Genomic DNA, 25,945 nt, shown 5'->3' with positions numbered 1-25,945 from the left:
CAGGAGTGATAGATTCGGGAGCTCTCTCGGCTCTACGGCGATGCTATAAGCATCATCCATTATAATGTAATTAACAACAAGGGGCAAGACATATTACAGAGAAATTGGAGAAGGTTTTTCCATCGGTATTCTTCAGCCTGTTGGGTAAATTTCACTCTGCATATAGTGGATACAATAATTCACGCAATGCATATGTGATGTTTACTTGTAATTGCATTCAAATATGGTGTTTTATTTTCAAATGCACGTAACGGTCATGTTCCGATTACACGACTGATTTTTGCGTTAGTCTGACCAGGGGGGGAGGGGGTTATAACAAGAGCAATGGAAAAATACCTAGGCAGTACATAACATGCAGACTTTAATCAAGTTTAGGTTTCCTCTTCATGCTTTGATCGGATTAACTGTCATTTGATTTGGATGGCTGGGCACCCGGTTTGTGTTCCGTAGGGACTCTGCAGGTATGATGGAGGAAAGCAAGGAAACCGAGAGACATGCGTGACATTTTGCCCCAGTTCCAGTGCACGTGTGTCTAGGGGCAAGGGCTCTTTCATCAGAGGGGTGACATGGTGGCACAGCGCCTGGGCGGTGCGAGAGGACGTGGGTTCGATCCCCACTCCGTTTGTGTGGAGTTCGCATGTTCTCCCCGTGTCTGCGTGGGATTCCTCCGGGTGCTCTGGTTTCCTCCCACACTCCAAAGACATGCTGTTCAGGTTCACCCATAGTGTGTGAGTGACAGAGAGAGTGTGTGTGTGTGTGTTCCAGTGTGTGTTCCACTGATGTATGGATGAGCGACCCAGTGTAAGTAGTGTATCTAGCAGTAGAAGTCACTTTGGACTAAAGTGTCTGTTAAATAAATAAATGTAAATGTGATGTGTGCTGATTAGTGGCGGTACAGAGAAAACAGGAGTACGAGAAAAGTGTGCTGAGTAATGACTGTACTGCATGCTTCCCCCAGGCTGTGAGAACCTCCTTCTGTCTTTATCTCTCTCACCCTGCTTAGCACAAGGGTTCAGCTACACGCGCTGAGTCGCAGCCTCGTCGGCCCTCTTTCCCTCCAGGGTGTCTGTTCCGCAGCCGCTCTGCGTCGGCTGACTAACGGCCCTGTCCCTCCACGTCCTCTGACAGCCGCTGGCCTTTTAATCCTCCGGCTCTCCCAGAGTTCCAATTAACAAATAAAGCCACTACATCTCTACCCATTATCATACATTGCCGCCGCCCTTCCAGAAAAGAACAAACTGTTTGCGCAATGACCATGTTTTTGAGCAAAGCGGTTAGGGAAGCTGCAGTCCGTGGCCCACCCTGCGGATGCAAAATGATACAAGACAAAAAGGAAAAAACTTGTTTTTGCTCCTTCCTCCTTTTCTGCAATTTAAAATTTTTGCAAAAGTACTTACCAACCGATTGTAAATGTACAGTAGTCCTCCCTTATCCGTGGGTTCGCTTTCCCTGATATCAGTTACCTGCAGTCAACCGCGGTCCTAAAATATTAAATGGAAAATTCCAGAAATAAACAATTAAGTTTTAAATTGTGCACCATTCTGAGTAGCATGATGAAATCTTGCGCCATCCCACCCGGTATGTGAGTCATCCCTCTGTCCAGCATACCCACGCTGTATCCGCTACCCGCCCTTTAGTCACTTAGTGGTGTCTTGGTTATCACATCGACTGTTGCGGTGTCGCAGTGCTTGTGTTCAAGTAACCCTCTTTTTTTTGTTAATAAAAAACTCTATTTAAAAAATAATAATACTTATGAGGACCTGGACATTGAACTGGACAAGAAATAACATGATATATGTCTGGTCCGGTACTATCTGCAATTTCATATCCCCCATGGATAAGGACGGACTACTATACTGTGCTGTAGCGCTGCTGTCTCACAGCGCCTGGGTGATGCGAGAGGATGTGGGTTCGGTCCCCGCTCAGTCTGTGTGGAGTTTGCATGTTCTGTCTGCGTGGGTTTCCTCCAGGTGCTCTGGTTTCCTCCCACAGTCCAAGGGCATCCTGTTCAGGGTCACCCATAGAGTGTGAGTGACAGAGAGAGATCCACTGATGTGTGGATGAGTGACACAGTGTAAGTAGTGTATCTAGCAGTGTAAGTCACCGTGGTGAATAAGGTGTGCGGGCTGATAACACTACATAGAGTTCATTAGAAGTCACTTTGGAGAAAAGCGTCTGCTAAATAAATAAATGTAAATGCCAAACTAATTGGACCAACTGACATCTGCTGCACCGTGAGAGATGAAAGCTGTGCTCATGGTTCCATGAAGGAGCTGCATCCGTCTGCCGTCCCTTTAGTCCTTCCTCACGATGCCCCTGCAGTTTTACAAAAGTGCCGTGAGATCTGCAACAAGGCTGGCTCTGTGTGATGGGATACAGTCGCAATGCATGCTATTCGCCTTTTTTTGGTGTGAATCGCGTGAGGCCTGGTCTCCTGGACGTGCTCACACTGTTGGTAAAGACTGAGAAGTTGCCTTCGCTCCACTGTTTATTATGAGACAGAAAGCTGATCATCCTCTTTGACAGCTCTGTGTTGTTCCACAGTGAGCTGCCTGCAACTCTATCATGTCCTGAGGGTGACTAGAGGGGCTTATGTGGCTTTCGTCACAATAAAGGCTATTTAAGACAACGACGATGTTGATAAAATGCGCCTTTATTTACGAGAGGCAGTACCACTGGTTTCCTGCTCTTGGAAGAAGGTAGATGTCTGAAATTGCCCATAACTTAATTTCTGTGCACCCTTCAGTGGAGAATCGGGTTTGGGCGCAATATCTACAGCATTGTCTGTCTGATTCAGGGAACCCAAAATGTTCTTGTTCCACGCCATGTTTCAGATTACGAAGGTATTCTTCACCTCATTCTTCAACGCCACCTACGGAGGCTTCATTTCCCAGTCATACTCATAGCCCTTAGGGTAAAGATAAATGGCTTATCAGAAGGCATGTCTGGTAACTCAGTCTGATCCCAAGAAGCGAATCTCAAAGAATGGACCAGAAAAGAAAGTTAAAGAACTTTTCAAGGATCTCAAAAAAAAGAACTATAAAGATAGTGATGTATAAATTCGGGCAATAAAATAGCAAATCGTTTGAGTGTCCAAGTGAACATGGTTGGATCAGTATTCAAGGAGTGTAAAATGCATCACACCATCCAGATGCTGTCTAGGCCGTCCTTCACATCTGAGCATGGGAACAAGGGAATTTGTGAGGGAGGTCAGCAGTCACTCAGCTACGAAGTTCACTGGCCGAAAGTGGAGTAAAACCGCATCGGTCAGATGTATTTAGAGTTCTGAACAGTATGGGAGGAAAGCGAGAAAGAAGTCATCGCTCAAGAGGTCCATCTCATAACCGATCTCGAGTTAGCCAGGCAGTGCAGGAGCGGTCCGGATAAGATTGGTGGACCATTTTGCGGTCAGATGAGATCAAGACGGCTGTGGGGGGACTTTTCATTAATAAAGGCTGGAAAATTAGCAGCGAAGCAGAAGTGGGAGTGTTAAAATGCAGGGAGCTTTAATCTGCTGAAAAACGGAAACTTGGGAGGCAGTTTGCATTTCATCAAGACGAGGATCCCAAGCACAGGACCAGCGCAACGCTAGAGTGGATAAGGGCTAAAAAGACGAATGTCCCTGAGCAACTCGGCAAAAAATCCATAGAGAATCTGCAGCATGATTTGAAACCGAAGCGAAACTTAAATGAGATGGGCCAATTTCGCGGAATGCGGGAATATCATTACTGACCAGTGTGCAAAGTTGATAAACACATATTTTAGGAAGAAAAACTCTTAAAAAGGAAAAAATCTTTAAAAAAAAAAAAAAATCAAAGCTGATATTAAGCTAAAAGATGGATCTGCTAAATTTTAATATATGGGTCCAAATAGACATTCTGGTTCTGTCTATAAATATTTGAACCCATACATTAAATTCTTTATGATATCATTTATGATACACTCTTTATATCTGCTCACAGGGAAGTCTGCAATAAAGTACTCATTTGAAAAAAGATGTTTAACACATCACTTGTAATCCAGCAAAATTTGAAAGATTTCAGTCCAAATACTTCTGCAGGGCAATGTATGCTGTTAGATGGGTAATTTTTATTTTTATTAACATTTCTAATCCACTGAGCATACTTTAAACTAATGACATCATAGTGTAAAAGTATCTAATGTCTGATTTTCACATGTTACATGATGGACTTCTTTTGCTTCAACACATCCAACCGCCATTTATTTCATCATTTGTTTTCCACTTTGTTGGAATGAAACAGAGGACAGTAATGAAGTCAGAAAATAAACAGTTTTATTTACTTTAATCAGTTTTTTTGAGCACAGGGTGTACGTTTACACTTAGAACCACTGAAGCTGGAAATTGCATCTGCGTCAGCAGTTTTGCATCATTAAAATGCATTGTTAATGAGGTCTGGGAGAATTGCACCTCTGTCTCCAGGCTTGCGAAACTTTATTACGTTTCCCTGAAGTTGCCGAGGCAACAAGTTGAGGACAATAAATGAAGCTGAAGAAACAGTTCTGGGTGTATAAGTCTGCGACGACATCCTGTGTTGGTCCTCTGGACCTTGCAGCTATGAGAAATGCTGCGCTTATTGTGTGCTGCAGTAGGGCTGCGTGGCACTTCGAAGCCTCTGCAAGGCAGGTGGAACATCGCCTGGCTCCATCTAATATTAACTCCCGATGTACGACGTCTGCGGACGGAAGTCGTTTTTACGTATTATTGCAGGGAGTGCTGGTTCGGTGCCCCGAGCGCTTGGGCGGGAAACGTGTGCCTGCGAATCTTTCTCTTTCACTTGAAAGTACGAGGAAAACGAGAACAAAAAGCCGTAAAAATGCTCTAATGCAATGCAACTGTTGGTGTTTATTATGCGCTTTCAACATGAGCAGATAATAATGATGCAAATTTGTTTCGCGTTGCCTCTTTCTTTGAAGGTGTGACTTTCGTCCCCTTTCTCCCTCCAGTTGCGTTCTCCGGCCTGGGCTTTACCTCCTTCTATCTAGCCGGGAAGCTGCAGTGCTTTACAGACAGCGGGCGAGGCCAGAGCTGGCGTCTTTGCGCCATGGTTCTGCCCCTCTACAGCGCCATGATGATCGCCCTGTCCCGCACCTGCGACTACAAGCACCACTGGCAAGGTTAGTGGCGCTGCCCGACCCTCGGCAGAGCCTCGGTGGCCCGCCGCCAGCAGAGTCGCCCTATTTACAGGCGGTCCCTGATTCACGATGGTTCGACTTACGATTTTTCGACTTTACCACGGTGAGCTGGAGAAAGACATTCAGTAGAAACCGCAATTTTGATTTTTTCCCGGGAGACCGATATGCGGTACGATACTCTCTCGCGATGCTGGGCAGCGACAGCGATCCGCATCTCCCGGTCTGTCACGCAGAGGTGTGTATTTGGTGTGTTAAATCCATTTCCGATTTATGATGGGTTTCGGGGAACGTAACCCCACCGTAAATCGGAGACCACCTGTATAGTCACCCTAGGGTTAGCTGCTCACCCTGTTGAGCCGGGCTCTTCTATGGCTAACTGCAGCCATTGATGTTTTTTTTTTTTTTTTTTTTTTTTTTTTAAATTGGACAGTTTTGCTGCCATATCTTCACCTAGTGGATGAATTTGACCCTAAATTTGTGTCCCTCCCATGAACGGCTTCAATCCTGCAGCAACATCAGTTTTCGCACGACTCAACCAGGCAGCTAGAGGATCGATGGCACGCTGTTGTTTAACTGCCCGTGTCATGTTCTTTGCCCAGTGTTCTCTGCACTGATGTACTCCACAACACTGGTGCATGGAGAGACTTATCCTCCTCTCCCCATATCTCTACAGCTCTATCAGGGAAAAGACAGGCAACACACAGTTTGGATGTATGGCCAAACAATTATCTCATGCCGTCATCCACAAGGCAAGTTTCTATGTGCCTTGCAATCGTGTCTAAAGTCAGTCTTGAATTGCTGCGTGATGTTGACTGATGACATGGACTTTTACCTCAAGCCATCCTGTTCATTCTCAGGTTATCGTTGCCAATGTTTGACTCTGGAACACCAATTTCAAAAAGGCGGAAAGCGTTGCTCATTGAAAATCAACGTGTCAATGATCTTTATTGACCTTTATAATGTCATGCTCGACGTAATTGCGATGTGTAACTGCGCTCTGTTTACAGCTGAAATCCTCTGTAAGAGTTTGTGAAAAGCGGAACGTTATGTAAAAATGTAAGTTTTATGCCCACCCTCCACTCCAAGTAAGGACTCATGTCATGCTTTGAGGGGAATCAAGACTGGAATATCTAGCCATGACAAAACATGAAAAAGGAGCATTAAAATAGTGCTTGGGAAGCCATCAAAATCACACAAGAGGACAAAGAGGACACTTTATAGAAGCAAATGTCTTTCATTAGGTAGAAATTCACCCAGCGCCACTGTGGCGAAGCACGACTCCTTGGTTTCATATTGGCTTCCTTCTGGAAGGGCTACTGGAAGGCGAGTTTTACAGAGTAAAAGGAACCACACAACGGTCCATTAAACCTGATGAGTGGAATGTGAGCTGTCAGTAAACACAGGCTGTGAGCTCACACATTAGCCTGACTTATGAACCGTGATTATTGAATAAGGCCACATTTTCACCTTGGCATCGCTAAGGACTTGGGCAGTGCTGGTAGTCTGCAGCACTGGAACCAGGGGCTGGGAGCTTTTCATTTTTTTAGATTGGCTCTCAGAAAGAAAGGCCACCCCTCCGCAATCCATTATTGATCGAGCACAAATGGGCTTTTTTTAAACCTTGATATGAGCAGACAAACCTTGAATGGGGTGTAACAATAATGCTAACTTACAGGTGCCTTTAAAACATTAAATACAGTGGTCCCCCATATCCGTGGTTTCGGTCACCCACGGTCAACCGCGGTCTGAAAATATGAAATGGAAAATTCCAGAAATAAACAATTCATAAGTTTTAAGCTGTGTGCCATTCTGAATAGCGTTGTGAAATCAGTACAATAAGGTATTTTTAGAAGGAGAGAGAGAGAGAGAGAGAGAGAGAGAGACCACATTGACATAACTTTTATTGCAGTATATTGCTATAATTCCATCCATCCATTATTAGTTATTGTTGTTAATCTTGTATTGCACCCAATTTATGAATTAAACTTAATCATAAGTATGTATGTATAGGAAAAAACATAGGATATATAGGGTTCGGTACTATTTGTGGTTTCAGGCGTTCGCCGGGGGTCTTGGAACATATCCCCCGCAGATAAGGGGGACCACTGTATTGCGTGTTCTGAACAATACTTCACAGAAAATTATTTTATTAAATTTTCCTAGGCTTTTTGAGACCAGCTACTCAAAGGGCGGACTTTTTCGGAAAAGAACATTAATATTGAATATGACATGTCTTTCAGTGGTGCTCTCTTTTATTTCCATATGTTATTATTGTTTTTTTTTTTTTTTTTTGATTCAGCTGATTCTGAACTGGATCCATTAACATTGAAAGTAAGTTGGCTCAAGAAAGAACTTCACCAGAGTCTAGACCCTACAGGAATCATCTCCAGTCGGTTCTTTTCCTAAACTGCCGTTCTCCTGATATTCTGCCCGGGGTCTTGATGACACGGACAAAACTCGTCGTCAAGTCAGCGTACTTTTTCCGAATGATTTTGGAACAAAGAGTGACAGCAGTGTAGTCAGGTGATCACTGCTTCGGAAGACGAGTCCCAAGTCCAGGTTTACAGTGACATTTTCAACATGCTCTCCTAAGACTGACGTGACTTTGTTGCAGATGTGACATGGTGAAAAGGTCCTTTGTCTGCTAAGAGAGCATTGCCATTAACAAAATTGCCTCTTCAGTCCAGTAGCTGAGGGGCAATTTTATCTGCCAATACTCATCCCTATGCATAAAAAGTGTCTGATATATAGACAACACAATAGTGTCAACTCTGGCCTGGAAAAGCGGCCCAAGAAGATGTGCTGCGATAACAAGGCAGAGCTGTTGCATAATACATTCTGGCCCCGGTCCTATTGCTTCCCTAATGTCTGTCAAAGTATGTGAAGTATTATTCCTCTGCAGTAGTCTTCTTCTTACTGGGTCTGTACACACACTTACCAAGGGTCTTTAAACCCTACAGGACCACGATGATTTGAAAAGTTCTGTAATTCTCTCCCAGCTATGAAAAAAACATTCGCAAAGCATAAGGAGACCACTGACCCCCATTAAATTTTTACTGTTTGCTCATTTACCAAAGAAATGAACAAAAAGAATGTAAGAGAGGCTCAAGAGGAAGCCCAGGGCTTTCTAATCATGCAGGAGAAACACAAGTGGCGTGAAATTCACAGTTTTTGAGTAACAAGCGAGTAAAGGCTGTACTCTGTTTTTATCTGCCCACTTGGGCCCCTTGTCTTCGTATCCAACAGGATGAGTGGAGAGGTCATCTATTTCAGGGCCACTTTGCTTAGAAGCAGCGTAAAGCCAAGGATCAAAAGCTAAATTTTTAACTAGAAGCAGACTGTTTTTAGAGATGCTGGTAATCTTGTATTTAACGCTTTAATACGTAAAATCTTGCATTTACTGTATATGCGGGTGGTGTTTGAAAGGTACGAATGGCGCCTAAATGTTCTCTGGAGAGGCTCACCTGTTGAGACCGTTAGTTATGTAGCGCAGCGACTGAAGTGCCGTTTTTCCTGTCCCCGGCAGATGCCTTTGTAGGAGGGGTGATTGGCCTGGCCTTCGCCTACATCTGCTACCGGCAGCATTACCCCCCCTTCCTGCACATAGACTGCCACCTGCCTTACGCCAGCCTGGCCCCTCCACCTGACACCACCCAAGAGGAGTCCCCACCCACCGACAATGCCACCACCCTGCCTCTGGAGGGGCTTACCGAGGGGCCCGTATGACTAACGGAGACCTCGCCCTCCTACCTCCGCGGCGTGGACCCCTGTACGAGGACTACAAACACTTTAACATTCCAGTGAACTAGACTCCTCTTCATCCCTGCTCTTCGTCAGTCTTCTCCCCATTTCCCTCATGTCTGTGCTCATCTCATTCTCGACTGGCTCAGTGCACGCAGTGTGCGGTTTGGAAGGAGCGCCTCTCAGAGAATCAATAAGAGGACATAAAGCGTATCAAAGGCAAGGGTTACTGTATCCATCTTCCAGAAGAATAACCAGATGTATTTTTGCAGATGTTCATGTAGTTACCACTAAGCGTGATGTTTTGGTTGGGGCAGAGGGGAAGGGCACCTCAATGTCACATCTATAGTAAATTGGAAAAGTTTACATCGTTAAAGCTCCACCTACTTAGTTTTGGTAAAGGTTAAGTGAAAAAGGAATGGTGAATAGATGATAGCCTCCTGGATAACCTTTGGATTGCATATTAGACATATAAATCACTTACCCTAAAGTACGGGGGCTCTGAAGGTACATTAATGGAGAGCTATATTTGAACTGGACTCCAGTATGGAAAGCTGACCACCAAACCTTTGTTGTGGAATATTTTTATAAAAGGTAAGTTATTTGTCCTTGATCTTTCTACAGAACTTAGTGGTTCACCATTGCAAGGTCACATATGCAAATTCTTGATGTGATAATTACCCTTGTGCCTGTCAAGTCAGGCCGAGAGAACCGGGACGGAAAGACTCAAGTGCGGAGTCGTTCATCCGGAGTCAGAGGATCGGGCAAGTTCTCGGTATCGGGGACGGGTGGAGGGTCGGTCGATCGGCGGTCGGGGTCAAAGCGGGAACCCATGGGCGAGGTCAGGAGGCGAAAAGTCGGTCGAAGTTGAAACGAAGATCCGCGGACGTGGTCGAGAAACAAAGCTAGGGGTCAAAACCGGAGAACGTGAACCGAGAGCTGGAGATGCGTACGAGCGAGGAGTCGCAAGGAAGGGCGGTTGTCCCTGACGAGACTCCGCAAAGGGCCAAGGAGGGTCTTTTAAAGGCTGAGAGGTTAATCAGGTGCTGGAGCAGAGTCAGGTGTTGTCGGTTGAGTTGTTGGCATGGGCGTGACAGTGCCATTGCATCCCTTACCTTCCCATGGATTCTTACTCTTTCTTTACCGTCATTCCCTGACAGCATTTGTGCAACAAACCACACGAATCGGAAATTATCGAAACTGAACTTCTTAACACTCTGGGTGCAGATTATGGACTAATAAACTATGGTGGAGGAGAGAATGATGTAGAAGTTGTAAAGTTTATCAGATCATAACTTTGAAAACCACAACATGTAGGTTGGTTTGTACAACACCAACAATGGCGTTGAAGACGTGTTAAAAATCGGTGGAACGGGTTTAAATATTTAAAACATGTCAATTTAATGTATTGCTCGCGTCTTGAGATTCGTTCAATGGTTCAGCCTTGAAGGGTTTTGTTATTGTGTCGGTAGTGACTCCGTTGTTACAACAAGAGCATCCCTACACCAGCAATTAGCTGTTTGCCCTCCTAATCATTACCAGTCAAGGGTGGCGAAGGAATTTAAATGAATCAAACACATTTTTGATTGCATTGTCTGCTTCCCCTTTCTGTCGGCTCGTCTTTGTGAACCACAAAGGACACAACCGTCTGTTTCCGTTGGACTGAGTGGCACTCCCCAGTATTTTTTTAGCATTGCTGTTTTGTGCAAATCTAGCTTAATCACTGCAATTTAAAAGTGATGCAATTGAAGTATAACGTCTAAATTTACGTTTTCAAGCCGATAGCTGTTAATTAGAGGTCATTGTCCTAAAGTACATTAGCTGAAACTAAACAGATTGCGAGAAAATAGCACTTGACTGTTCAAATGTTAAGTGTTCACCGCATATTTTTATGAATCACTACAGCATGTCTGTAATGTACTCCTCCAGGTCCCTCAGTCTGTAATAAGCAGTGCCTTTGCCCCCCCGCCACATGCCATTGTCCATACACACAAAGTGCAGAACCTTGCAAGCCCAGAAACGTTGCTATTGCCATTGCTGATGTTTTCAAAGTACACTCTTATATGCAGAAGTTTAACTCTCCTATGCACCTTCTGTTATAACAATAACTCTTGGCACTGTAATATATCTCTGTGCGTTTATACATAAACCAGGAAGGGAAATTTTTTTTTTTTTTTTTCTCTCCCCCCCACTATAATGAAGGAAAAAAGCAGGCGGACCTGAGATGGCAGGCTCCTTATTCTCCGAAAAGGATAATAGCCGCGTTGTCAGTTTCCCATACGCTGATGGAAACAATGTGTTTGCAAGTCAAGTGTGGTATGTGACTATGGTCTTGGTGCAATAATAAACCGAATGTGGAAACAGTAGTAAAGCAATGAGCTTTTGAGCTTCAGAGAAAGACATTGCACTGACAGGTGACATGTGATGCTTCACAGGTGCTACTCACCTGGCCTCGGGCTCCCTGTAAAGTGGAGTTCCTCAACCCGACCAATGTATGACATCCAATGTAGGACAGGGATTCTGTTCCTCGTAGCAATGTATGGTTATTGTTCTTTTTATTTCATAGCCATAACCATCTATTTGCAGCATCTACAGATCTTCAGTAGGACCCCTAGGAGCTGTCTATGTGATGCACAAGTGTGACAAGAGTATGTCTTCAAAGGGTGTTGGGATTGATCCTTGATAATTCAAGAAGAACATGAATACCAACCACATCTTTTCTCATTACGAGGAGTTTATTTCAGAAAAAGTATTTTTGGGAGAAAAAAAATCTGTTTCAATGTTGTTGATGGAAACAATATGAGATACTTCTTAGACTCCATGATACTTTCATTTTACCATGGCATGCAAATACCATTTGTGAAAAAGACTATTTTATATATGGAAAAGCATGTCTGGCCTTGAAAACACCTGGACTTGTGCATTGATGTTTATATATGTACATATACCGATCGAAAGCAACTGCGTCTATGTAGTTCATGAATTGAGGTGTAGGAAATTTGGACCTGTTGCCATTCAGAACTCTGTGAGCTCATGAAATGGTCCAGTGTGGATCATTTGTGGAAAAGAAAAGAATTAAACCTCAAAAACGGCAACCCTAATAATGAGGAGGGGGAATGTTGCTGAATAGGTGGTTTCACCTTGGAAACAACATCTTGTTTTAGATGTAGCAAATGGACACAGCAATCCCAAGTACTAAAATGTTGCCAATTATGTTCGGCGAAAAGCTTTTTAGCCTCATTTGGGGAGCTATTTCAATATTCAATTGTATTTATGCTAACGAGCTCACCATTAAGTGGGTCCATTTGAGATTCTCAGTTAACCGGCGAGTTGGTAAAATAGCAGTACTCGGACGTGCTCTTTCGAAATCCACTGGTAGAGTGTCTTTACAGCAGTTCTGAACTTTTTCCATCTGCAGATCTACATGCTTTTAACTGTTAAGGCCCAACTACCAATGTAAAATACTATTTGTAATAAAATTGCATTGCATCTGACGTGTGTATGCATTCCAAGTTGTGCCGAAATCCTCCGGCTGAATGTCGATCAGTGTCGGCAGTGTCTATTAATGTATGCACGACTCGATAAACTAGGTGAGCATCTGAAAAACACTGTGTTTCTGGTTAGAGGCAGTTGTACGGGTGGAGTAGAAGACCTAGTGTTTTTCTGTTTATAGTGAAGGGTGTATGTGTAGTCATGTTATGCATTAATAAAACTGCACCCCGGTGTAGTGCCTTTGAAATAAAAACGATGATATGCCTGGGTCATGTTTTGGGTTTGCTTCTTCTGTGAAAGAACATGTCTAATGAGCAGTGGGTAATGCAGTCTTCACGTACGTGAACTTCGGAGTATCGAGGATAGTGCTGTAAGTCCCAGGAGGGGCTCTGATTTAGTGCCCCTGGGCAGTGTGCTTTGCCTGAAATGCTCCATTACGATAACAAGCTGTACAAATACATTGAAAGATTTCACTTTCTTGGCATAAAAGCATTTTCCAACCAATGAAATGAGTGTAGTATTTTTTAAACGGCATCTCTCTAATAAGCGGATGTTTTTTTACATTGACATGTATTCATATATCAGATGCTTTTCTCCAGAGTGATGTACATCTCATAGAAAATACAACGTGTTCATTACATTAACAGGAAAAGACACTTAAGTGCAGTTGGTTTGTTTCCTTCACCATATGAACCAATGTTCATCACACGAGTAGCTGCATCAAACTTTATCAGATTCCTCATCGCCTTCCTAATAATTTTTTTTTTTTTTGGAGATACACATATACATACAGGTGTAGCTGCGTAAAGGTTTATCTGGGCATCATCTTAACGTTACAGAGCAAGAACATTTACACCTTACGTGAGCTTAAGAGATGATGGGCAAAGTGAGTCTGGAAGAGGTGAGTTTTAAGACCCTTTTTAAATGCGGACAGGGATTCAGCAGTTCTGAGTGAGAGGGGGAGCTCGTTCCACCACAACGGAGCCTGAACCGAGAAGCTCCGTGCTTTACCTGTCGTGCGTGGGACCACCAAGCGGTCAGATGTGAAGGAGCGTAGCAGTCTGGTTGGGGTGTAGCGGATCATCAAGTGTTGTAGATATCTGGGATTTCTGCCCTGCCTGGTGCTAAAGTAACCCATCCAGCATGTCATTCTCTGCTAGCTGTACTTCTATTATGAAATAAGCGAAGCTCTGCTGCTCTGCGATTTCTAATTTTTCCTCAGTGGAGAGATGCTGCCTACAGAAGATGAGCCAATGATGCTCACGTCGTGACCGATGTGCCGAAATCTCAGCGATTCGTCGTTTCAACGTGCACGGCGCAGCGCTGTGCGGCGGTGTCCTCGCTCACTTCTCGGCATCTCAGCATGCGTGTTTCATCTCGTACATGAGCGCTTGGTCCGCAAAGCCTTCCAGGCAGCCTGACCCTCATTACTCTTCATTAGATCCTTCATCAGAGAGCGATGAGAGTATTTTCTGGCTGCGGACATCTTGGCTCATGGGAGGAGAGGAGAAAAAGCTGAAATCAGACGGGTAGTTGTCACCAAAGCTGACACCTAAAGCATCCCTTTTTGCCCTCCAGTACTTCCCTAGATGCTTCTTTTAAATTCCATCTTAGAGCATTTACAGACATGACGATATTCTTTACAAAGTGCATATTAATTTTGTTTTCAGGCACCGCCGAGGGATGGAAGTGTGCAGTAATTCATGTGACTCCCGTTGGTTTGTACGTCTAGACACGTGGGAGAGAGCGGGACGGGAAACGATGCTTCAGAACAGCCTCTTCGTGTGCGCATACATGTATAGTATTAGGTGCTTCCAAGTATTTCCTTCATTATCTAGAAACATAAAAGGCAGAAACCAGGTTGAACAAGGTCAACAAGGGGGAAGCAGGGGAAATAAAAAAATCAGCCAGTTGACAGGGTGTTACAGGTTCCTGACACGCCTTCACACTTCCCTCTCAGGTGTGTTTTAAATGCCCCAGGCGTAGTTTCTGTTTTAATTCACATCAGCCACAAGAGTTTGAAGGTGATCTGGACAAATCTGGTTCTTCACTTGGAACTACGTATTGGGGTAAATGGGTGTATGTAGGGACAGCTGATACCGTACTGGTCAGAGCCACTGCCTTCTGGCTTCGATGCTCACCTCTGGCTGTTGTACCTGTAAGAAAGGTACCTGCCCTGAAATTGTTCCAGTAAAAAAATTACCCAGCTGCATAAATGGGAAAATAATTATAACCTTAACATTGCAAGTTGTAGCGGTGAAAAGTGTCAGCTAAATAAATATGAATTTAATACGCTCTGTAATGTGATTCCCATTAGCCTCCAGTGACACTTTGGTCCTTGAAAGTGATGCGGCAGCGCAAAGCCTCTGCAGACTTATTTCCTTGGATAAATCTGTAGTGAGGCAAAAAAATAATAAGAAGGGGTGTGAAGTTCTGGAGCTCGCATGTGCTAGTGGGGAAAACAATGAGATAATCCTAAGTACAAGTACTCAGGGTACGCTGCAGTAGCTGTAGTTTCTTTTTTTTTGAGTTGTGGATTATTGTTATTCGTCTGTTCATTATTTATAACCGCTTGTCTAGTGCACAGTCTTGGTCATCTGAAGCCTATCCTGGAAGTACAGGACATGAGGCAAGGTCTGGATGAGATGTCAGTCCATCACTGGGCAATGACAGGATCCTTTATATTTACATTTATTTATTCAGCAGACACTTTTGTCCAAAGCGACTTCCAATGAACTCTATGTAGTGTTACTATCAGGCCACACACCTTATTCACCGCGGTGACTTAGACTGCTAGATACACTACTTACACTGGCTCACTCATCCATACATCAGTGGAACACACACACTCTCTCTCTGTCACTCACACACTATGGTGAACCTCAACAGCATGTCTTTAGAGTGTGGGAGGAAACCAGAGCACCCAGAGGAAACCCACCCAGATGCAGAACATGCAGACTCCACACAGACTGAGTGGGGATCAAACCCATGTCCTCTGGCACCACCCAAGGGCTGAGACAGCAGCACTACTCACTGTGTCACCGCGCCGCCCCTTTACTCATAGTTCACCCAGTGAAGTCAATTCACAGCCACCAGTTCTCCAGAAACAAGTGCGAGGCGCTACCCCCGGATGCGACACAAAGACGTAACATCCAGACACGGTCGTAAAGAGTGAGGAGTCAAACGCAGAGTGTAAATACAAATATGCAGTGCAGCTTGACAAGTAAAGTGCACCGGTGATTCAACGAACATGAAAGAAAGAGATACGCAAAGTGTCCTTATGAGGACAATAAGTGGAAGAGGCGTACGGAACTGGAGTGGGTCCACGGGGCGTGAAACGGGACCTGGACAGAGGCACGGGGGGCCGATGCAGACAGGACAGGAGCAGAAATGCAGGGAGAAGGAGACTTTGGGAAAACGAGTACGGAAACAAGGAGCAGTAGGCGAACGCAGGCAAGGTGGTGGGAAGCTGATTAATTATCCGCAACCTGAAGATGCACCTTAACCGCTTTTATAGGCCTGCTAATTAATTCGGGGTCGGGTGCCCTGATGGGGTTGGGTGCACCTGGAACAGCATTCCTCGTCATCATTTCAGTTGCTCTTCTGTATCGTGACACCAGGAAACTGGACGCCCCGCCCCCAGAGGGACAGCCGCAAGAAAAGAAATCCAAAACCAGCCCAAACTCACAGTCCACAAGGTGTGAGGTAGCTCCACAACCCACTGCACCGCCAAATAATTATTATAATTATTATTTAGTACCATCAGCGTGGTGGAGTGAGAGATGTAAATATTTCATTGCTGTCCTGCGAATAAGACGCGGTTCCGTTGGCTCCGACGTTTGACGTCCAGCGTTGCCAGTTTAATAGGAACGGCAGCTCGGTCAGGGTGTATTGGAATGGGGCTGGACGATGTGCGCGAGTGCGCCGCAGCGGAACGTGTCACTTCCATTGTTTGCCTGGCAGTTGAATGAAGGCTGGAGTAATGCAGAGCAACATTATCGCTGACAACAAAGAGCCCAGGAAAAATCGAGATGACAGTATCGTTGCGGCTCCATCTGTGCTGTTAATAAAGAATTCCTTTCGGATTTACTAACCGTCTCCAAGGTGGTGACCAGATTCTCACATACTCGCACTGCTATATATTTCATACTTTAGATTAAGTTTTAGAAGAAGTTTGATTTAAATGAACCATCATATCGTTTGTGTTGCGCTTTGACTGACTACGGTCTTTTTATTCCTAATGTTTCAGTTTTTTTTCTTTTTTTTTTTTTTTTAAAAATTAAGCCAAACTCAAATATAGGGTGAAAACAATTATTGTTGTAGGTGGACAATTTTTCAAGGATGTTTAAATTAGGATGTTATCAAGTTTTTTTGACACTTTTCTCCAAAGCAACTTACAATGCTCAGGATACAATTTTTGCAGGCTTACAATTGCTTACTCATTCATATACATTATATATATATATATATATATATATATATATATATATATATTTTTTTGTGTAGGTGGCTCTGAGTTGTTTCTATGTAGCACCATGGTCCTGGAGGAACATTGTTTCATTTCATTGTGTACTGTACCAGCTGTGGGGGCACAGTGGTGCAGCAGGTTTGGCCTGTGCCTCTGGGGTTCGCATCCCACTTTGGGTGCCTTGTGATGGACTGGCATCCCATCCTGGGTGTGTCCCCTCCCCCTCCAGTCTTGCACCCTACTTTGCCAGGTTAGGCTCCAGCTCACCATGACCCCACTCAGGACAAGCAGTTTCACTCAGTGTGTGTGACTGTACCAGCTGTATATGGTTGAAATGACAATAAAGCCACCTTGACTTAGCTGGATAACCTTACTGGGGCAATTTAGGGTAAGTAAATTGTTCAAGTCCCATCCTGGGTGCATCCCCTCCCCCTCCAGCCTTACACCCTGTGTGCTGGCTTCGGCTCCGGTTCCCCGTGCCCCGTATGGGGCGTGCGGTACTACAGCACAAGATGGGGATTAATCCTGCAACCTTTGGATCCAACGGCAGCAGCTCTAACCACTACGCTACCAGCTGTCCCTCTTTAAGAGGGTCAATATGGAAATTTTTGGACGACACCCAAACCACCAACGAAACCCCATGAAAGTAAAACATAAAAAGACTCGAAAACCTCCACAACCATCTTGTGACAACTGCTCACAGTATCCTTCATCCTCCCTTCTCTCCACCTTCTCCATCCTTTACTATGTTCCGCTGAGGGAGAATAATACGCTTCATTTCGACTACCAGGTGCAAGTACCCCACGCAATTGGCAACAACCTACGCACAATCTAGATGGGCTGAAATATACACCCATCGACAAGAATCAACAACAACGACATGGAAAAGTTTGCTAAGTCTCTTCGTGGGATTTGAACTGATAACCTTCAGTCTACAACACAGATTGCTTAGCTACTAGTCTAGGTTTGCTTTATGAAGACCTGGGTTTCTTGATATACTGCCATGGAGCGTAGGACAAATGGATGCTTTCCATATCAGTCAAAATATTTTTATATATGGTTATTTGCATTCTTTTCATCCAGCACAGGGAACATAAACCAGCTGTGCAGAGATGACAAACCCGGACACCAGTTGTACACAGAACTGTAGCTCTCGGCCATCATTCAAGCCCCATCCCCGCACTGGGGCTGCATAACAGCATCCCGTCAATGCTGCAGACTCATCAATCAGTCCTTTTGTAAGGGGTCATTTTATTGCCACAATCAAGACACCGATTCCTCTCGGCTGACAGTTTTAGGAGATTTTATTTATTGCGGAGATGGAATTGTGAGCTGGGAACAAGGGATCAGCAACAGCTGAGAAATGTCATACATATTTTTCTTTTCACAAACAGTATCACCTCGGCTTTACTTCTCACTCGACAGCTTTATATCATTTCACCTTTCCGTACAGGTACAAGTTTTTTTCCAGGAGAAATTAAGGACGGTTGTTACGGTTGTGATGTTACCTGCTGCTCTATTGTAACGATATATATGTCTACACAAACACGCTAGAAATGATGTGCTGTTTATGTTATTAAGAAGGTGTGGCCTTGTTAATTCAGGTAGTGGAAGTTTGTGGAGCGGTGCAGTTGCGGTTTCTGCTGGCAGGTATGGAGGCAGTCCATGATGGTTTGAGTTTGTGAAGGTGGTGCGTTTGCAGGTATGTATGGAGCTGTGGTTTAACTGGGGTAGTTGAGTGTGTGGAGTTGTGGTATTTGTTGAGGGTGAAGGGCATCTAACGTGTGTGTGGAGGGAGGTGGGTTTGGGACGCCAGACCGTGCTGTTAAACCTTCCGGAGGTGTCGTGCCCCCGATTCAATGAAACACCGACGAAGGGAGGTGCCCACTTGACAACCTCAATGAAACACCCATGTTGGTACCCTGTGGTTGTGTTGGGTTGGGTTGTGTTGGGAAGAGAGGGACGTTAAGCTTCTTGATCTCTAGTCATGGAGATGTATGTTGGCAGTGATGAGTCATGTTCTCTGAGGCTTCATGGCGATGTTGGTTGGACCGGGTCCTTGGGTAGAGCCGGTGTAATATAGACATGGGTTGTAACATCTTGTCCCGTGTATCTTGAATGAATGCATGTTTTCAGCATGTGAGATGGAACGCAGAGAGTAAGTATGGAGGGTACATTCACTGCGGAAAAACGGAAAGCACAGGATAAAGCTCTTCTTTGTGGACCTGCTCCTCAATGACGATGCATGCATAGAGGCGCCAATCAACCACATGACCTTCGCTGTAATGCGACACAGCCCCATCAAGACAGAAAAGCTCAACAACAATGGAGAAAAGTGCTGTCTGAATAAAGACCTCTGCCAATATCAGTGTCTTTGGAGTGCGGGATGCAGCCAGAGCACCCAAAGACTTACACTGCTAGATACACCACTTACACCGGGTCACTCATCCACACATCAGAGGAACACACACACTCTCTCTGTCACTCACACACTATGGGGGAACCTGAACAGCATGTCTTTGGACTGTGGGAGGAAACCAGAGCACCCAGAGGCGTGTGTTTGGGGGGGGGGGGGGGCATACACACCTGAGGTTTTCATATTGGTGCTACACCACACACTTAAAATACTCATAGCTTTTACCAATCGCTCTAATGAATCTTGATGTGTTTTGCTCTCCAAGCTTAATGATAATTCACGGAAGGCACTCTTATGGCACCAGTCCATGTGGGCAGATGTTCAGTCCTTTCCTACCTGATTTGTACCTTGTATACTGTAATACAACGACGCAAGTACGACCGCTTATCCCTAAATTAACAGCGCACAAGAACAACTGAAACTGTGGAATGAAAACATCAGCGAAGTCCCTCCTTCGGGGCAAATGCCTAAATACCCCGTCTCTGTGTTATTAACTGACTTCTCACCCCCTGCGACACACTTGTTGAACACCAGTTCACACATGAATGTGTTAAGTGTCCCTAGTCGTGTTTCTTCATAGCTTAGAATGGCACCTTCAGGAATACTCATCTCATCACTCATCACGAGCATAACTCATATTCCCGAGTGGCATTTATTGAATTTCGGCTCAGGCCAGCCGATGCCCCGTGACGGCTAAAGTAAAAAAATCTCAGCATTAATTATGAGTATTTACTGTACCCAGAATGCATTTTAACCCGGCCTGCAACTGCTAATTGAATAATAAAATGGCTCTCCTGGATACAGGGGAGGAAGGTAAAGAAAAGCTCAAAGAAGCTTTTCTTCCACCATTATTATCTATTTAGATTTAGGCAGCTGTTATACCTCCCTGTGCCTGTCTTTCGTACATAGATTCCTTTATTCATGTAGAATAATGGGGTCTTTCATTGCCTGATACCCGGTGCAGGTAACAAGGAAGCGCAGCAGAACTGTTAAGCATGACAGATTGCTGCAAATCATTCATGGGGCCTTGACAGCGTACGGCGAGCACCTAATTGAAAATTTCATCAGTGCCGCGCGTTCATTTTTAACGGCGAGCCACCGTCGGCAGCCTGATGCAATAACAAGCTGGCATCCAGAAAGTTGCTTCATTAGCCTCGGTTCCCGGGGAATTAACGGCGCTGGAAGGAGTCGCCAAAGGTGTTCCCCGCATCGTCATTTCACATCTTCTCGCATTCAACGATTTAAATAACCTTTTTTTTAGTGTGCAGAGATTACAAAGATGTGGATTTGCGGAGCAGGTTTCATGGAGTCTGTGCTTTACTGCCGATGGAGACATGCAGGGAAGGCCCTACACTCCAACTGGAGCAAAAAGGATTAAAGAAAAAGAAGCATTTTACTGCAGGTATTTGTATTACTCTCAAAATTAATATTAAATAAATTAATTAATTTAAAAAATCACACACACTGAAGTTGCTTGTCCCGAGAGGGGTTGCGGCAAACTGGAGCCTAGCACGGAAGCACAGGGCGTAAGGCCGGAGGGGGAGGGGACACACCCAGGATGGGATGCCAGTCCATCACACGGCACCACAAGCAGGACTCGAACCCCAGACCCACCGGAGAGCAGGACCCGGCCAAACCCGCTGCGCCACTCTGCCCCCCCCCACATATTATATTATATTATATTTTGCATCCCTCCTTCCTGGTAAGTTAAAGTTGTGGTGTCTGCAGTTCGGGCTCTTGCCACATATTAAGTGGCTGCTTACGGTACATGAGTTGTCCGTCTGGGAGGTTGAGAAGCTCGAGCGGGTTGTTAGTACGGCAGTAAGAAGGCGGCTGGCAGTGTACGGTAGGGCTATGCTGGAGCTGCCGGTGACAAGTTTGCTGGAAGAGTACAAGTGTGTGAAGGTGGGTCTGGAGCTGAGTCTAGCAGAGTCAAGAGATGAGGTCGTCAAAAAGGTGGTGCCGTCGGTGAGGACAGGTAGGGGGTGGAACCCCAGAGATACAAGCCCAAAGACATGCCCTGGTAGGTGGGGTAACGCACGTGACTGGAAGCTGCCGGCTGATGTGGGCAAACCGCTCCAGGTTCCGCAGGTCATTGCGGCAACGTCATTGCATCCAGTCACGGTGTTATATTCAGAGTGTGAGTGGACTGTGTACTTTGTACAGTTAACGGTGCTGTTTGAGGATGCTATTGGGGAGGCTTATGAGCTCAAACTGTTAAGGTATGCAGATCTGGTGGCAGAGCCAAGAGACCGTGGATGGCGGGCTAAGGTGAGACCGGTAGAGGTAGGTGCGAGGGGGTTTGTGGCTAAATGAGCTACGTCATTGTTGGGAGAGTTTGATATTAGAGGCCCTTCGTTGAAGGCGGCGGTGAAGGAGATGTGCGAGACAGCTGAGAAGGTAGGTCAGTGGTTATGGTTGAGAAGAGAGCCGGGTAGTTGGGGTTGCAGGGTGGAGGGAGGTGTGTAGTGGTGGAAAATTAGTGCCAAGTGGGTAGTAACGTGAAGCAGATGGCAGTGATTAAGGAGGTGTGGCCATTAATTAGGGTAGTTGAAGTTGGTGGAGGGTGGCAGTTGCAACTTTTTGTTGGTGGGTATGAAGGTGGAGTGTCTAGAAGGTATGTATGGTGCTGTGGTATGGAGGTGCAGCATTTGTTGAGGATGAAGGGTATCTAATGTGTGGGTGGAGGGGTGGTCTGGGACGCCGAACTGCCTGTTGAGCCTCCCAGATGTGTCGTGGGCCTAATTCAATGAAACTCTGATGAAAAGAGGTGCTCCCTTGACAACCTCAATGAAGTACTTATGTTGGTACCCTGCTGGTTTGGTTGGTGGGTTTGTTGGTTTTAGTTTGGTTTGGCTTGACTTGTAGGTTATTATTCAATCTATTCCAAATTCAAAATAATTTTCTCCAAAAAAAAACTTGCCATATTCATCAGGTCATCAGAAGACAGCGTTTCAGTCGAACTAGTTAACATCTATTATGCAGCTGAGGTACTTTGTGGGGGCTGTGAGATGATGTGGTTTTAAGCCCTGTGTGCTTCTTGGCGATGTCTCCTTAGTCATTCTTTTTTTTTTGTTGTTTTTTGCTTCTCCTTGCCTGTTGTAGACATTATGTTCATTTATTATGCTCCCCACTGGATAAATAAATGTCAAGTAACAACTGTGATCTCAATTAAATGCTATTATTAACAACAATGAGGAAATCAAAATCATTAGTTCATTTGTCTTTGTGAACAATTAATTAGAATCCTTTCACCATTAAGGAAATGAATTAATAAATGATCAATCTTGTCATTAACAGATGCTTTCATCTCAAATGATTCATAGAGCAAAATATATTCTTGTTCAATGGCACACCTGCCCTGGTCTTACTGTGCTCCCACTTCCTAGAGAACACCAGAGCATCATTATGAAGGTTCATTATTAATGAACAATCTCTAAAATCCTCTGCGGTTCAGGATAACTGAATTCCATCTGGAAACTGGAGATTGAAGCTGGCCGATGAAGAGGTTTGGAAAAAGTTCACCTAACTTCAGGGTGTCAAGAGCTGTACATTACTGTATAGGGAAAAATACTTCTCTATGAAACTGCAGACCAGTGATTGACTGTATGTATTAAAGACTTTTGGATGCAGATGTAATCATCAGCTGTGGAGGCAGGACAAGTGGAAGGTGGTTTCTTTTTCCAAGATGCTCTCTCTTGCTGCACGCATCAATGTCTGGATAAGGATTTGTTTCAAACCTCCTTCACAATTAGTTACATGACTTGTGCTCTTAAGAGGATGCAATTGAGTACTTCCCCAGAACAACACAAATCAGGAATTTTCCTTATTCCGACATCCTACTTTAAAGTTGTTTCAATTAAAATTCTATTTATGATTTTAAAATGGTTTAACTGCCAGTCTATGGCTGCTTAAGAGGAATTCAGTCTTTTAATACTGTTATGGGCTGTAGAGCAAATGGACACTTTACATTAAAATCAATATCTTTGTATATTATAAATGTAAAAAATACACATTAACAATGCTTAAAAAAATGTATATCCTGCATGCTAACTACCGTACACCCTCTGTTTCCTGGATGAGTTCCAGATCACAGCAAACCTGACTTGAAGAAGTAGTTAGTGAGCGAGTGACAACTTGTATATACATGTGAAGTGTAGCTGAAATTACTTTATCTGTTCATTTTCAATTACTACTTCTCTTGAGCAGGGTCAATGTGGTCCAGAGCCTATTCTGGAACCATTGGGACCAAGGCTGAGTACACCCTGGACAGGATGCCAGTGCATTGCAGGGTAACCACACACGCCTGGTCCATCACCAAGGACAATCTTACCACCCTTCCATCTTTGGGAGGAAACAGGAGCACCTGGAGGAAAACCATGCAAAAGCCACACAGAGTAAGTGGGATCAAACCCACATTCACTTGCATTACCCTGGTGCAGTAAAGGGGCAGCCCTACTTGCTGTGCTGCCCTTGTTTTCCCTCAATGCATGCTTTAAAACAAATTTCGACATGGGACGCTTGGGTGCTGCTTGGCTCTGACTCTTCTGTCCAGTTAATATATTCAAATGATCCGCTGGTACTGTACATAGGCACAAGGCAAAAGTAAAAGCTACGTTTAGGTCGATTCTGACGGGGTGATGCTTGCTGTCATCACTGTCATGCAGCATCGCTGATACGCTGGAGAAGCAAAGTCAAAGTGAGTGTCTTTCTCGGGGGATATTATATTATCTCTTATGGAAAAGTACTTCCTTCTTTGATATGGAAGGGGTTATTGAAAGTGACTGTCATATAAAGGAGGGGGATTGTGCTGTCCTTCCTTATAAGAGAGTAGGAAAAACTATATTTGAGGTAGGATAAGAAAATTTCCCCCTCCCCCCCATTCCTGCTGAATGCTTGATGAATAAGATCGCATTTATAAATGTCTGGAAACATGAGGGTTTGCTAAGAAAAGATTTAAATAATGGTGGGTGGGGGGGAAGCATTCTCAAAAATATACTCTATATTCTACACATGTTTACACATTTCTCATGAAGTGAAGTGGGGGCTGAAACAGTCACGATACTGAAAAGTGCAGATTTGTCCGTTGACTGATTTTAGATTCATACACTCTGACTTAAATGATCCCAGAAAAATAACGTTATCTTCTCCTAGTAACAAAGTCCTTGGGAGGCATTTCGTTTCTCACCCATAACAAATACAATAAAACATGCACTGTGAATTCGAGGTGGCAGCTCTGCACGAATGGTGTTTATAAACAGCAGGTTTTCAGGATTAAAAGACTGCATATATATGCAGAGATAGTTGCTTATTAGTCTTCAAAAGAGACCAGAAAGCTTTTTTTAAAAAAAATCATAGCAGAGTTTTTAGAGCTTCTGCCCGACACATTTTATTAAGCAGAGACTTTTCTCTAAAGCAATTTCTACTGCACTCTAGTGTTATGAGCCTACACACTTTATTCAGCGTGGTGACTTACACTGCTAGATACACTATTTGCACTGGGCCACTCATCCATAGATCAGTGGAACACACACGCTCTCTGTCACTCACACACTATAGGAGGAACCTGAACAACATGTCTTTGGAGTGTGGGAGGAAACCAGAGCACCGAGAGGAAACCCATACAGACATGGGGAGAACATGCACACTCCATACAGACTGAATGGGGATCAAACCCACATCCTCTCACGCCACCCTAGCGCTATGAGACAGCACTGCTACTTGCGGTGCCACCCCGCCACCTGTGATCAAGACAGGTTTCAATCTCCTCTCCTGCTGTAGTACCCTTCAGAGGGGTACTTACCCTGAAGTTAGTGCTGTAAAAATTCTCAATCTATATTAGCATCAGCTAAGCAAATATGTGTCGTCGCAAGTGGGATTGAATCTCGAGAAGGAGCTTCATGTCATTTAAAGGTCTTTAGTGGCTTTTACAGTAAGCGTGGGAAGCGCTCTGCGGTTCTACACAGTTGTCCGTCCTCGACTCTAGAAGGTCTTTCACTGACGCTCGCACTTCAAGCATGGGCCTTCAAACGCTTATTGAGGATGTAACTGGTGCCAGGGATGCCGAGTTTGAATAAAAAAGGTACAAAAAAAACAGACCACCGGAACACCTTTCCAACGCTCAGTAAAACTATCGGAGTAGGAGGAGGCGGTGGAGTTCAGATAGAATTTCGAAAGTCGGATTTCGACTTGTTTGTGTTGCAAAAGATGACTGTCGCATCGTGAGTTTAAACCTGTGACGGATAAAAAAATGAAATGCTTTTGTGTAAAACTGTTGCTGCTTCTTCCTTTGATTATAAGGCTATTTTCACACAATGAAAACACTGAGTTCGGTCTTTGCGCAAAATGAACCTGCAGCTCCACCTCAGAAGAGGTGTGGTTTTGGTGGAAAGCGGCGAGCTCGGAAGCCCTGGCTGGCGTCGTCGAGCTCGGTGGTGCTTGTCGTCAGATTAATTGGCTTGGGATGAGATGCGGGAGCAGGAGGCTGACTATCCAAATGTGGTGACAATGAGTTAAGCTGCTGTGCTGTCGGGGACGTGAAAACTGAGGGCAACAGGTGACATCGCAGTTAAAGCCACATCTTTCCAGACAGAATCGCATCCTGCATCCCTGCACCCTTGAGCAAGCTGCTCACCCTAAATGCAAAGTGTCAGTTAAATACACACACACACACA

General features: G+C 44.6%; 1 protein-coding gene across 1 annotated transcript in view; it reads left to right on the top strand.

The window, feature by feature from the left end:
• Positions 1 to 8,990, top strand: part of plpp4 (phospholipid phosphatase 4) — a 50,844-nt gene extending 41,854 nt beyond the window's left edge. Inside the window, exons 6-7 of the mRNA XM_018738055.1 lie at positions 4,966 to 5,136; positions 8,681 to 8,990. Of these exons, the coding sequence (XP_018593571.1) occupies positions 4,966 to 5,136; positions 8,681 to 8,880 (371 nt within the window). The 3' untranslated portion in view covers positions 8,881 to 8,990. The remainder of the gene's footprint in view (positions 1 to 4,965; positions 5,137 to 8,680) is intronic.
• Positions 8,991 to 25,945: the final 16,955 nt, after the last annotated feature.

This window comes from Scleropages formosus, chromosome 8, assembly GCF_900964775.1.
Source record: "Scleropages formosus chromosome 8, fSclFor1.1, whole genome shotgun sequence".
Classification (NCBI taxonomy): Eukaryota; Metazoa; Chordata; class Actinopteri; order Osteoglossiformes; family Osteoglossidae; genus Scleropages; species Scleropages formosus.
Note: the sequence above shows the minus strand (reverse complement) of the source record. Positions and strands in the feature narration are given on the sequence as shown.